Source organism: Cyanistes caeruleus, chromosome 16 (assembly GCF_971803275.1).
Source record: "Cyanistes caeruleus chromosome 16, bCyaCae1.hap1.1, whole genome shotgun sequence".
Taxonomy (NCBI): domain Eukaryota; kingdom Metazoa; phylum Chordata; class Aves; order Passeriformes; family Paridae; genus Cyanistes; species Cyanistes caeruleus.
The window spans coordinates 528,772-542,638 of record NC_141716.1 but is presented as its reverse complement, the minus strand read 5'-3'; the positions used below and the strand labels follow the sequence as shown (position 1 = coordinate 542,638).

At 48.9% G+C, this 13,867-nt stretch overlaps 1 protein-coding gene and 3 non-coding genes across 26 annotated transcripts in view; all 4 read right to left on the bottom strand.

Annotated features, from left to right (window-relative positions):
- Nucleotides 1-3,060: 3,060 nt before the first annotated feature.
- Nucleotides 3,061-3,150, bottom strand: LOC111938442 (small nucleolar SNORD12/SNORD106). The gene has a single exon (XR_002868999.1). It is a non-coding gene; the product is annotated as a small nucleolar SNORD12/SNORD106 (small nucleolar RNA).
- Nucleotides 3,151-3,978: 828 nt separating this feature from the next.
- Nucleotides 3,979-4,068, bottom strand: LOC111938441 (small nucleolar SNORD12/SNORD106). The gene has a single exon (XR_002868998.1). It is a non-coding gene; the product is annotated as a small nucleolar SNORD12/SNORD106 (small nucleolar RNA).
- A 788-nt stretch (nucleotides 4,069-4,856) lies between these two features.
- LOC111938443 (small nucleolar SNORD12/SNORD106) lies at nucleotides 4,857-4,941 on the bottom strand. Its single transcript, XR_002869000.1, has one exon. It is a non-coding gene; the product is annotated as a small nucleolar SNORD12/SNORD106 (small nucleolar RNA).
- A 4,163-nt stretch (nucleotides 4,942-9,104) lies between these two features.
- The window catches only part of STAU1 (staufen double-stranded RNA binding protein 1), a 27,243-nt gene continuing 22,480 nt past the window's right edge, over nucleotides 9,105-13,867 (bottom strand). For 6 of the 23 annotated variants that reach the window (XM_086852506.1, XM_086852503.1, XM_086852505.1 and 3 more), the window contains 4 exons: nucleotides 13,184-13,503; nucleotides 12,296-12,418; nucleotides 10,768-10,853; nucleotides 9,105-10,089 (listed from right to left, as the gene is read on the bottom strand). In XM_086852506.1, coding sequence (XP_086708632.1) covers nucleotides 10,002-10,089; nucleotides 10,768-10,853; nucleotides 12,296-12,418; nucleotides 13,184-13,503 — 617 coding nt within the window. In that variant the 3' untranslated portion in view covers nucleotides 9,105-10,001. Of the gene's footprint in view, nucleotides 10,090-10,767; nucleotides 10,854-12,295; nucleotides 12,419-13,183; nucleotides 13,552-13,867 lie in introns of all 23 variants that reach the window. The other 17 variants (XM_086852498.1, XM_086852499.1, XM_086852501.1 and 14 more) reach the window with 3 other exon arrangements.

Here is a 13,867-nt window from a genome sequence, read left to right as displayed (position 1 = left end):
TAAAAGAAACATCACACAGAGAAATAATCTGTGCTATTTTTCTCTCAAATGCTCACAGCACCAAGAAACAGATCTGTTTGAGAAAAGTAAACATTTGCTTAAAATACAAACCTAGTGAGTGACTCCAGGCTTCAGTTTAGAAAGCTGAGTACCAACATCAAGGTCTGCTTCTGCTACAGCTGATGGAACTGTGAGCTGTGCCTGTTCCCTGCCCTGCAGAGCCCCCACAGCAGGGCACCCAGCACGGACACTGTGCCCTGCTGTGCAGGGAGCTCTCCTCGCACAGGAACAGCTGCAGGTCAGCCTTCGGCCAGAACACACTTCTGACCCGCATCTCCTCATTCGAAACAGACAGCAGGCAAACTCGGCAGCTGACCTGGGCAAGCAAAACTCAGGCTGCTTTAAATTCAGAGTTAAACCTCCTCATCCCCACCTCTTACCAAAGCACTCTAGTAAGAGATTTTCTAGCAGGCTTGTCTGTCCCCCATGGCTGCTACAGCCCGTGTGGGCCCGTTCCCCGTGTCCCAGGAGGCTCTGCCGCAGCTGCTCTGGGGACACCGCGGCGACTCTGGGGACCCCGGGTGCGCCCCGGCTGGGCCCGCCCTGAGGGGCAGCAGCGGCGCACAGCGCCCCCCTGCGGGCCGGAGGTCCACGGGAACCCCAACCCTGCCCCAGGAACCCCGAACCTTTCCCCAGGAACCCGAACCTTTCCCCAGGAACCCCAACTCTGCCCCAGGAACCCCGAACCTTTCGCCAGGAACCCGAACCCCGCCCCAGGAACCCCGAACCTTTCGCCAGGAACCCGAACCCCGCCCCAGGAACCCCAACTCTGCCCCAGGAACCCCGAACCTTTCGCCAGGAACCCGAACCCCGCCCCAGGAACCCGAACCTTTCCCCAGGAACCCCGAACCTTTCGCCAGGAACCCCGAACCCTGCCCCAGGAACCCCGAACCTTTCGCCAGGAACCCGAACCTTTCCCCAGGAACCCCAACTCTGCCCCAGGAACCCGAACCCCGCCCCAGGAACCCGAACCTTTCACCAGGAACCCCGAACCCTGCCCCAGGAACCCCGAACCTTTCCCCAGGAACCCGAACCCTGCCCCAGGAACCCCGAACCCCGCCCCAGGAACCCCGAACCCGCCTCTAGCATTCAGAGGTTGCCTGGGATTGCTAACCTGCCTACACCTTCAAATTTCATCCCTATCCCTATATGCAATAGCAGCGGAGCTTGAAACGTGATGAGCAACTGTTCTTGCAGAGGTAATAAAACATGCCAAGAAAATGTTTCAGCTGCATCTGTCCCTCCAGCTCCCACTGGACAAGCATTTTCTCCTCCCTACAGAATGTTTGCTGGTAAATCTGCTCATGACATTAATGAAAGTAATTGTATTAGCAGTTCTGGTCCCTCACCAATATGTACTTTCAAGAGATCATGCTGCTTACAATAATTGAATAAGAAAAACCCCTACTCAATTCAACTGCTTTGAATGTTGCGTAGTAGCAGATTTTCCATCATTGCTATTTCCTAAGCATATGTGCCAAAGGCCACCACTATCGGCTCAGACACCAAATCCCATCCCAGAAGCACTGAAACTGATTTGGCTATACTGAGGGACAGCCCTTGTCCAGAGACTGAGCAGACTGCACCTCTCCCCAGACCTGCAGCACAGCAGCAGCCACAAGCCCCAGCCAAGCACTTCTACTCCAGGATATGTGCAGCTCTGTTGCCATGAGATCATGCTTCTTCTCTTGGCTTGAGGCAGCAGGCAGCTCCAGCATCACTCACAGCAGCACACTGGTGCTGTACTCTTCAACTCCTCATACAACTGGGAGATCCAAAAATGAGCTGCTAAACGTGGGTCAAGAGAATTTCAGTCATCAGCTGAACTCGCTCATTACTCAAATTTTATTAAAAACAGGCACCCAACACTACAGAAACACATTGTGCTGCAGCATCCCAGAGAGCCCCTGCCCACTTCACAGGCTGCCAGGGACACACCACTGAAGCTTGCTGGGTGGCAGGAGAGAACCAAGCCCTGACACCCAAGGCTATCCTCCTGGTACCCGACAGCTGGCTCCCAGGGAGGCTTCCTTGCCTTCCATGACTATGGCAGGGTAACATAAGCTGCCAGGAAGGAAATGCAGCCCCTGCAGACAAAAGCATGCAACTGCATTAAACATGCAGCACTTTCCAGAATCTATCGGTTACATGCCTTGTACCCAGAGGACAAAAAACGTAACATCCTCCATCTAAGTTTGCAGGACACAAATTCATCACTCCTGACAGCTTTGAGAAGGTCAGAGCTGTTGCAGGGTGATGGGAATGCTGTGTCTTGGATGAAGATCGCAGGCAGCAGCATGGGAGCAGCAGAACAGAACCATCAGTCTTCTTTAGCAGAACAATGAAACTCCAGCAGGGCCCAGCCAAGACAACTTCTTGTAAATTTCAACCTGCCAAGAGAACAGCCAACATTTTGTCTGTCCACTGTACCACAAACAGCAAATAGACAACTTTCAAATCCACCCCAGCCCCATGAAAACCATTAGACAAGAGGTGCTCTGCAAGAGCAGAAGTTTCCTCCCTGCCAGGTACTCTAAACAGGATGACCTCAAACTGCACTGTGGGAGCTTTTAGAACAGGACTGGTCATCAGCCTGGAGCAACTAACAGAGCAGAGTGCCACAGAAACCTTCAGTCAGCTCAACCAGCTTCACCATTTGAACCAAGCACTTTGCAGAAGCAACTTCCTTAAAGAAAGGTGCTCTTTCCCTTTTCCTTTACTGAAGTCAGTGAATGTAGTTAAATTAAAATCTTACCATTCTCCCCTGACCAAGTGGTACATGTAGTAGAGCAAACCAGACAACTGCTCACATCACACACTTCTTCATTGTCAGCTGCAGCCTTAACTTCAGGTCTCCCCAAGGCTCAACCCACCACTTCTGACTTCACAGTGCCCTGGGGGTAAAGTCAAAGGGAACCATCAGCATCAGGCCCCGATTCCAGTATTTTGGGCATTTGTTAACAGCTGTTAACAGGGTGTGGGACACAGCTGCACCCCCCTGCTGGTGCATCAGACACATCTGGCTTGAACAGCAAGAAATCAACACTGTCGCTCTGATGGGGAAAAAATTCAGTCATCACTTACACCAGCAAGTCCCTAGGAGCCGTGCCACGTCCCCACATCCCCTGGCAGAGCCACAGGCACCATGAGCTAATAGCAGAGAAAGTGGCAGAGCCATGCCCACACTGGCAATCCCTTTGCACTCCCATAAGCTGGCCAGCAAGGCTCAGGGGAGAAGAGCCTTGCCAGCAGCACCTCCCACAGGGACACACTTCAGCCCAAATGGCTTCTCTTCCTTACTGGGGCAGCTCATCACCCACAGATGTCTGTGCAAAGTCCCACAATACGAGCCCTCTGAACACAATGAAGCAAACAGGACAGAGCTGTAAGCCACCATGCTGTTCCAGCTCAGCACACACACGGGAAGCTTGCAGCTTCCTGGCCTGCTGGTTGCTATTCACTTTGGACATGGTGGAACAGGAGCCTCAAAAGACCTCAATGCAATGCTTCTGGAGGAGGAATCTCCCTGTACTCTCACTTCTACAATACCTAGGTTAATACTCATCAGAGAATGGTCTTTAGGGATGAACTGAAAGCAACTTCCTTGCAGAAAGCTATTTCCTATTCCTCTCTCCTTTTTAAATTTAATTAAACACATGATTCACTTAATTCAAAGACTTACCATTATTTGCTAGAGGTTCAGGCATGGTGGAGCAAGCCAGACAACTGCTCACATCACACACTTCTTCATTGTCAGCTGCAGCCTTAACTTCAGGTCTCCCCAAGGCTCAACCCACCACTTCTGACTTCACAGTGCCCTGGGGGTAAAGTCAAAGGGAACCATCAGCATCAGGCCCCCGATTCCAGTATTTTGGGCATTTGTTAACAGCAGGGTGTGGGACACAGCTGCACCCCCCTGCTGGTGCATCAGACACATCTGGCTTGAACAGCAAGAAATCAACACTGTCGCTCTGATGGGGAAAAAATTCAGTCATCACTTACACCAGCAAGTCCCTAGGAAATGAAGCTGCACAGCCATGGCAGCTGTGCCATGCTCCCAAGTCCCCTGGAAGAACTATGGTAAACAAGGAAGTTCATGTAATCTTTCCCCCAAAATGTGGCTGGTTGGCTTGTTCTACAGGTACACAGGACAGGGAAATAGTCCCAAAAAAATGGAGAACACCGATGTATGTGGGTTCTAGAGCAGAGTTCAAAACAACTAAGCCATTTAACAGGAAAAGAGGCATCAGGCAGAGATTAACAGGTTATTACTGCCTTTTGCAGCCCCAGGCCTGGTGTCCATGCAAGGCTCTCATTCCCCACCGGCAGGCGCTGTGCTGTCCGAGGCCATGAGCAGCGGGCCCATCTGGGGCCCGGGGCAGGAGAGGAGTCCGGACAGCCCCGGACCGGCTCTGCCACGCACAACCGCCCATCGCGGGGTCCCTGCAGGCCCTGCCCGCCGGGCTCCTGCGGGAGGCACCCACACGGCAATTGGCAGTTACCTGGCCTGGTAATTCAGTAACTCCTTCAAAAGAGCAAATGTAAATACGTGCGGTTTTAGTTCGGTACGAAAGAGTTATTCTGCCGACTTACCGCCTGGCCCTGGCAGAGGCTCGGGCCTGCGGGCGCACGCCGGCAAAGCGCCCTCATGGCCGGCCTGGCTAAGACCCCTCATGGCCGGCCTGGCTCCGCGCACGGGGCTCCGCAGGCGCCTCGGGTTCCGCTGCCCTACGGGGAAACAAAGCACAGTGAGTATCGGGGGCAATGCACGGCCAGCACAGGCCCGCGGCCGCTCCGCTGGTGCATCAGACACGACCTGGCTTGGACAGCGAGAGTCAACACTGTCGCTCTGACGGGGAAAGAGTCATCACCTCTACCAGCGAACGCCCGGGGAGCTCCGTGTGACCCTGCCAGGAAAAGCGGCCGGAGCCCGGGAGGCAGCCGTGGGGACAGGCCCCGGCCGAGCGGCAGCGGGGCGGTCACACGGCACGGCGGATGCCTCAGCGGAAGGGCGGGCACAGAGACGCCTCTGGCCGCCCGCAGAGGCCCAGCCGTCCCCCCGTGAACGGGCAGAGAGGATCCCCGGACCCTCCTAACCCCGCCAGTACGCGCACCCACCTCGGCCGATCCAGAGCAAGAGGCCGCGGAGAGGCGCGCGAAGCAATTTATAGCTCGGCAGGCCCCGCCCTGGGCCCGCCCTGCTCGCCTACGCTGAGGGGCCGCCAGCGCCGCCGTGTCGGGCGGAGCCCTGCGGGCCTGGGGGCCGCTCCTGCTCTATCAGGAGCACGGGCCGGGCTCTCGGGGAGGGGCCGGGCCGGGCCGGGCCGGGCCGTCCTCCCGCCGCTCGCAGCCGGGGAAGGTGGCGGGAGGCGCCGCCATTTCGCGGTGTCGCGCCGCATGGCCGGGTCCGGGTCTGGCTGCGCTGTGGGCGGGTGAAGGCGGCGGGAGCAGGCGGAGGGGGGCGAGCAGCGGAACCCGGGGTGTCGGTACGTTTGGTATCCTTTATCGGGATGGGCGAGCGTGGCTTCGGACACCTGATTTTCTTTTACAAAATAAAACAAAAGACAGCAGTTAAGAGATGCCCAAGTGGCTCGTCCAAAGGCAGGAGCCGCTGCAGCGCCAGCATCCCCGCCAGGGCCGCGCTGCCCCGTGAGCCCAGAGCCGCTGCAGCCTGCTCGCTGGGCCCGCTCAGCCCGCGGGGGGACCCTGACCCTTCTGGGCTACACATCACAGCGACCTGGCTTTTAGGTGCTTTAGACAGGAAAATTATGTTGCGTTAAATAGTTTGACACTGAGTAACGCGAGGAATGGAATAGAAAACAAAGGATGTGTCTTGGATGAAAACAGCCCAGTTTGTAACCCAAGCACTGCCGTGAGAGCTGATTTTTATCGGTATAAATTCAGCGTGGAGACGGGTGAATGCAGCCGTGCGGCCCCGCTGGAGCCCTGGCACACGGCACCCCTGAGGGAAGGCGTTCCCGGGCCCGGCTCCCCGCGGTGGCCGCTCTGCAGCAGCCAGCTCTGCCCTCCCGGGGACGGCAGCGACTCCTGCCGCTGGAATAACAGCAGCTGGAGCCATCGGGATGAAATGGAGTCACGAAGGGCACAGGCAGGGAGATGAACAAAGCCAGACGTCTTTGCATCAGCTGGGACTAGGCACAGCAGAGGAACAGCTGTGTCCCGCAGGAAGAAGCTGTGGTCCAGACTGGCACAGAATCAAGGCTCCATGTTTTGGTTTTTTTCTGTTTGCAAAATACGTACTGCTTAATTCTGCTTCTGTTAAAATGCTTTTTCCAAATTAAGTGTGTTTGTAGGCAGCTAATTTTTGAAAGCAGCCTATCAAACAGGACTTGTGGAATAAATCTCAATGTTGTTAATCCAAGTTCCAGAACACCAAAAGATGAAAAGACAATCGAAGGACATTTTAAGAAGATTACAGGGAAAACTAATCTTGTTACACTGCAAACCCCTGTCATATGCACAACACAAAAGGAACTGTAAATGTGATTTGTGTTTCCTAGCTTGGCAAGGAAGGGAAAGTGGGAAGGTCTGAGATAGTCAGCAGCTGCAACAGAACTTAGCATTAAATTTATTTGATTTTATGTTTGAGTTTTATTCTCCTTGGCAAGACCAGGTGGAAAATGTCTTTATCTAAATGAGTTCTTCAGCTCGGTCAGGCTCATCAAACTCAGGAAGTTCTTCAAGAGGCAGCAGAAGTCTCTCCAGTCCCAGTTCTCCTTTCTGTGTGGTGCAGCGAGAGCTCTGGTGCCCCACAGCCCATCCCGGGGTGTCAGGGGACACTCCCGTGCCTTGCCCCACGTGCCCAGGGTCAGGGTAAAGATAAAAGTCATGCTAGTTTCTTTTTTTAAGTGCTGCAGCCCCAAAGAATGCATTTGTATTCTCTGCCAGCTGTCACAGGGACTCTGTCAGCATGTCCCATGTGCCAGCACAAAATCATTCTTTTCTCTGGGCAGGAGAACAGGAAAATATGAAATGTTCCTTAATTGCTAAACAAGGCCTTATTAGATTAAATAATTCATGCACCATCCTCTTAACTGCTACATGTTATGTTCAGGGCTCTTTTAAAATCAGAACTGACTATGAAGAAATCCAAACTTTAGTTGGGATACAACCTCTGCTTTCCCAACATAATAACCTGAACCAGAAAATCAGCACCAGATGCCTACAATATTCTTGACATTTCTGATACAGATTGTGATTTTTCCAGCAAATTGACTTTATTTTTAAAAAAAGATAGGCATCAAGAAAGCCATGAAAAGATCTCCCTGAACTGCTGGGTCAGCAGCTTCACTGTGACAGTCAAAATAAAAGTCAGCACACTAATGTGGGTTGGAAAAAAAGCTTAATGAGCTTCTGCCAAATCACACACATCTTTAGAATAGGAAAAATCCCAAACATAAAATTCACAGAATGGATTACTGCCTCAGCTCCAGGCTGCTTCCGATTTGGCTCTCCTGCAGAGCCTTTTACAAGAGTTAGAAGGTGTATTTTAGCTATTTTGCAGGTAACATTCCCCAAAAATATAGCACAAATTCTTCAAGATCTTAATTCTGAAGCCAAGACTGATGGATCACATATTTCTTCCCTGTGGAGTCAGGCCTTCAGGCACTGAAAGCAGGAGTGGAAGCTGGTGAGCCCAGCCCTCCCTGCTGTGCCCTGGGCAGCCCTGCGTGCAGAGTGGCTGCAAGGTTAAAAGGCTGGGCAGTAAGGGGGGCACTTGTGAGGAGAAACAGCAGCACTGTCTCAGCTCTGTCTCCTGCCTTTGCTGCATCAGGCACAGAGGAGACAACAGGAAAAGCAAGGGACTGTAGTACTCGGGCAAAGCTCCACTTTTATCCAGAGCTCATGTCAGCTCACCCAGAATCGACACGGTGCCAGTGTCCCACCTGGAGCCTGTGATTGCAGCAAGCTCTGGGAGAGGAGGCATTTCTCTTACACAAGCCCAAAGAGGGGATCAGGGTGTTTAACAGCAGTGAACAGCTGCCTGTGGCAAAGTGCCTTAATCCAGGTTCCTATGAAACACAGCATTAGCCACAAGTGATGCTGCAGAACGGTCCCAAGAGCAGGCTCTAGTCCCATCCAAGGAGAAAATTCAACAGCTGCAGATGAGGGTAGGGAGAACCTGGGCCCACTGCTGTCAGTGTGCTCCCTGCTTTCCAATAGGAATTGTTTAGTAAGGAGTTTCTGAGTTGGAAAAACTTGCAAAACAAAGCCTCAGCCTAGCAAGTTTCTTTTAATTTTTAAATGTACAGCATTTTAGTTCTACAAATGTAAAAAAAAAAACTAAAACCAAAAAAGCTTTACAATGTTTGGGAGTTTTTAGCTTATAATGATCACACCCAACGTGATTCAACGCAATCTGGTCTGCAGTTCCTGTGGCCCGATTGCTTTGGATGACGCAAATAAAATGGCCAAGACATTTAGCTCTGGGACAGCAGCTGCAGGAATTGCTCTCTGTGGCAGGAGCTCCTGCAGCGCTGCACAGGTGCAGGAACTGCTCCTGCAGTCCCAGGTAGGTAAACACTGAGCGTAGCTCACACTGGACGAGACACCCGACACGTGTCAGCCTGCGGGGCCAGTGCTGGGGCCAGTGCTGCTGCAGGAGCCAAGCTCTGCTCTGCAGCACTGCCCCCAGGCAAGGCTGGGGCTCAAGTCACAAGCAAACAAGGAAATGGAGTTTAAGTCTCTACTTCGAGGAAGTCCCAACCACTGGCTGTGCCAGGTTCCTCCTTTAAGTAAACTTTTAAGTTTCACTTTAATGTCCAGTTTGAGCTCCCATTAACACAGCTGCACTAACACTGTGGCACAAATAACAAACTGTACCCACATTACTTTGCATTCCCTTGCCCTGCCAGGTCTGCACACCCTGCACAGCACAGAACATAGAACATTCTCTATGCACTCGAGAACCACTGGAAGTTACTCCACAGCTTAACACACTGCCCAGACTAGAACACAAGCATTACAAATCTATAAAAAAGCAGCCCCTGTGGTGGTGTACGGGAATAAATTAACCAAAAAAATTTAGTATTACCATTTATTGGTGACAAACACTACGTTTTACTTACATTCCATGGGGAGAAAAAATTCCAGCGTAAACAATGAACGGAAGCAGTACTGAACTCGCGCAGCTATCGTGCTGTACCTGGACCAATGCAAACCTCAGCGCGCACTGACCGTGCGCTAGAACACAACATCAAAAGCAACACAGTTATATATAAACATAGGTAATTTTTTTCAGCCCTACATGGAGATGTAATTAAACAGTATAAAGCACTCAAGGAAAATCAATCTGCAGTTTTATATGCACTACATTGAGATCATATCCTGTACTGTAGTGAGCTGTGAGCCACCAACACACAGTCCCTAAAACACAGCTCAGAGATCACTGAAAGTCACGGTGCATTTGAGCTCCCCTACCCCACACTCAAGAAAACTAGAAATTAACCAAAAATGATCAAACCAAGTTTAAAATTCCTAAAGTATTTAAATTCATTCAACCATTGGATAATTAGATTTGGTTTGCGAAAATATGGGGCTTTTTAAAATGGTGGGACACAGCCTGTTTCCAGTGAAACGCTGCTATTCAAATAAAACCAAAACAACCACATACATGGATATGATCTTCCCAAGTTAGTTCACAGGTAACATGTCAGTCTCAGAAGACAAAGTTTCTAAACTGTGCTATGGTTCTAGATACAATTAAGAAACTTTTAAATGAAGAATTTATAGTGTCATTTCAATCAAAACAACATAATGAAACTAAAAATGTATCACTGTTTGAAGAAAAAGCAACAGTTATGATTTAGACACTACAGTAAGTTGTAGAGACTGTAGCACTCCAACAGTTAGGTTACATTAAGAGGAAGCATTTGATTTTCTCTGGTGCTTTCAGGTTTGGGTTCAGTCAAGAGCCTGTTTCAGGCAGTGCTGTCCAGTGTTTGTCCCAAAGGGCTTGCGCTCGCCGGTTTGAGGAGAGGGTCACTTTCCATTTCTTGTTTCACACATCTAAAATGAGAAAACACCTGTTACTTAGGAGACAAAACACTATTTCCACAGGTAAAATGCTTTAAATTTGATACAAATAATTTGATGTGCATTTAACAATTTGTTACCATATAACTGCCCAAATCCTTAATCAATTAGCACTTTGTTAATCCCACCACTGTTAATTTGACAGTTTATTATCTCAATAATAAAAGGAGAGGCTCCACTTCCTCTCCTCCCAAACCCAGCCAAGGGAGTAATCTGCACCCTCTCCAGGTTTCTGCTGAAAATGAGCTTTGACCCCTGCATATCTCTTTTCCAAGGGATTGGGAAAGATTGCAAGAGAGAGAGAGGAGCAGCTGGAACCCCAAGGCCACTGCAGAGTCACTCTCCTTACAGAGAAATGGGAAAGGGGCAGTTGAGCTGAGGAAGGCCAGAACTGCTGGAGCTGTCATACTGGGCTGTGGTCACACCACAGCCACCACACTTCACACAATCACTCCTGCTCAATGCTTTGCCTTTGACACATGAAAGTGATGGGCTTGATCATCCAAACCTTCCTCTGGTCCTGCTGGAGGGCAAACAGCCTTTGGCATTTCAGCCTTTCTGGCCAATCAAACCCCTCACATGTTACTTGTCTAAAAACTCTCACAGGGTTAATTTGCATCAGTGCAAGGGAAGTTGGTGGGAACCACTCACACAGACATTGGTCCATTTCCTGTCCTTGGCATCTCTGTGGTTTGTTGGTCCAACTCAGACAGCAACTTTAAAATATTCAGTGCAGCCTAAAGAGAAGAGAGAGCACTCAGCAAGTCAGCCTCTAGCCAGTTCAGTAATTTAGTGAAAGAATTCACTTAACCCAAACAAATGTTCTTATTTTGGCAATATTTTTAAAGAATTTTTTTAAGTTCCACAGCTATGGTGGAAAATGCAAAGGTGTAGAATTTCATCATGCTTCATAAAACAATTGGATGGTGTTGTAACTGGGGATTCCCACTGCACTTGCTTCAGCACTGGGGGAAAACTAACACACCAGGACTAGAAACAGCAAGAAAAAAGACACTAAATTAGTAACAGCTCAAACTGTGCAGAGCTTAAGACAAACGACACAAAAAACCACAGAACCGGAGCCCTTTTCCAAAAAAGAAAGCAAGTTACACAAGAATCAAAACGCAGGTGGGGCCCACGTGACTGTTCACTAGGGCCAGTGTGACATGGCTCAGGCCAAGGTCAGTCCCCTCCCTTGAGAACTGACATTTCCCACTTCATTCAGACCAATTTCAGGTGCAGCTTTCTGACATACCCCTGACTCTGGCACGTGCCTTAGTGACAGCTGAACCCTGATCTGAGGAGGGAGCTCACAGTGACCCCAGTCATAGTGTTCAAGCTCTAAACCAGCCACTCTTTCCCGTTCTTCCTCCTGCCCTGACTGCTGTGCTCAGTCTGACTGGAGCTCTGCACAGCAGAATGTAGAGATGGACATGAAAATTTCCAAAGAACAATGAAATCTGTATCAAATTGTGTCCATCAGGAAAGTACTGCAACAGTTTTTCGTCTAAAAATCAGCAAAATCAGATTTTCCTAAGGGTATTCACATATTGCAAGCAATTGCTTCAGGCTGCCATACTCAGCTCATCTCTTGAGCCCAAAAGAACAAGAACAATTCCTCTGAATGGGAGCAGACTGGGAACATCTTCTCAGCTCCACCTAAAGTCTTTTACAGCAGAAGTCCCCTGCAGGTTTCACTATAGCAAGTTCATTCTTTCACAAAGAAATATTTCAGCCACTGGTAATAAAAACCCTTTTTTATATCCATTGCCGAACTGCATTTCTTCCACAGGGGATTCCACTTCTGCAGCAAGTCTGGGGACACGAGCCCAAGTATCACAGTTCCCACTGAAACATCAGCCCATTCTGAGATAATAAGGAAATAAGCTGAGAGGCTGTCAGGTTTATATGTTCCTTTTTGTGCATTTACTGTCATTGGCTCATGCAAATACTGTCAAGATGAAGCAAATGTACTTTTTGTGGACCAAAACTGTGATCATATGATCAGCATATTAAGCATTATTTAGATTACATTCTGATGTTATTAATCATTATTTCTGCAACCTGTGAAATGTTTGACAAAAATGATCCAGTGAACTGTAGAACATGTGGTGATATGAAACCTTGGTCTCCCCTCAGGGAAGGCCCAAGAGCAGCATTTCAGCAAAGTTCATCATACCATGTCGTGGCAAGACTCCACATCCTTTCCAATCCCATGACTGATCAGTGGTGGCTGAGAGGAACAGTTTATAAGAGATACAAACTCATTCTTGTTATTTTTTGGAAAGTCTTTATATTCAACCTGAAGAAAAGAGAAGGATTTATTTCTTTTCAGTTAACCAAGTACAGGAAGCATATCACAACTGCTACAGATTATTTGCCTATATATGAAGCCGAGCCTTTCTTCTCATCATTCTCTCAGCCAGTAAAACCACTCTATTTGAATTTAACCTCACTTACAATGCTTTTTAGTACTCACAAGAGCTTTGCAAGGCTCCTGAATGCAAGTGGCTGCTTAATAATGATTGCTACTGGAACCTTTATTCTGCTCACTGCTGTCCGCACTTCAAATTTCTATACTATGCTTTCTGATCCACTGAGTTCATCTGTCATATGAATATAGGAACTTAGTGAAATTTTCATTAAAGGGAGCAAACATAAAGAAATGCAGAGCTTACATCAAATGCCAATATATGACAGATTAGTGAAAAAACCTAATTGATGATAAAAAACTAAAAATTGATGATTTCACATCAGCCAAGTTCAAGTCCACACTGTCTTCCTATATTATGACAATTTTCAGAAAATGCTTCCTTAATTTTGTTCTTCCAAGACCTCAGAGCAGCACTGAATTGGGACTGAGAATGGTACAGAAATGCACATTTGAAAATGAAATTTAAAAAGATGTAAAATTTGGTATGTGTCATAGGTAAAGTGAAACTGTTACATAAATTTCAGCAGGCACAGAACTCATCTCTCACCAGCAAAACTACAAAGCTTTTGAACAAACAAAAGGTTAGACCAGCTTGGATAGTTTGGAAGAAGTCTTGCAAAGCTGAACATTTACCTGGATTCCTTGAACATTGGAAAGATAGTCCAGCTGCTCGGAGGGCCTGGTTAGAGGCCCATGGGGGACATGGCCTGAGGAGTTGCTGCTCTTCAGAATGGTCTCAGCAGTAGGAGAAGTGCCCCCATAGAGCAGCTCCCTGGCGATCATTGCCGTCACCGTGGCCTTGGCGGGGTTGGGAGCTGCCCGACTGAACTCTTTGGTGTGGTGTCCTTGATTGGCTCCTACAGCCTGTGCAACCTCAGGGACCATGGGAAGAATTCCAGCAGGAAGCTGCTGATGGCTGAGATAAGGCATCCTAAACTCATCTTCTTTATTACCTGGGAGGAGAGAGGTGCACGCTGAAGAGCTGCTGTTTGACAGTCCTCCTGCAGGCACACACAGGCACCAAAAGTCACTTTGGAAAAAAATAATTAATTTCAAATTACTTTTGAAATACTAACAAACTTGGTAAGCTCAATTGGCCTTTGGAGGGTCAGAGCTTCAGCATCATCAAGACAGAGTTTTCTTAATGAATTATTGACTCAGTGCAACCCTGCTTCTGCCCTTTACCTCCAGGAGGAGCTTCTCCAGGTCAGTTAAGCTCACAGACACCCAGCTGCAACCATATTCCAGATATATCTTTTGCTCTCAGAATTTTTTTATTCCACAATTTGTAGGAGCAAATAATGAAATCACAGAATG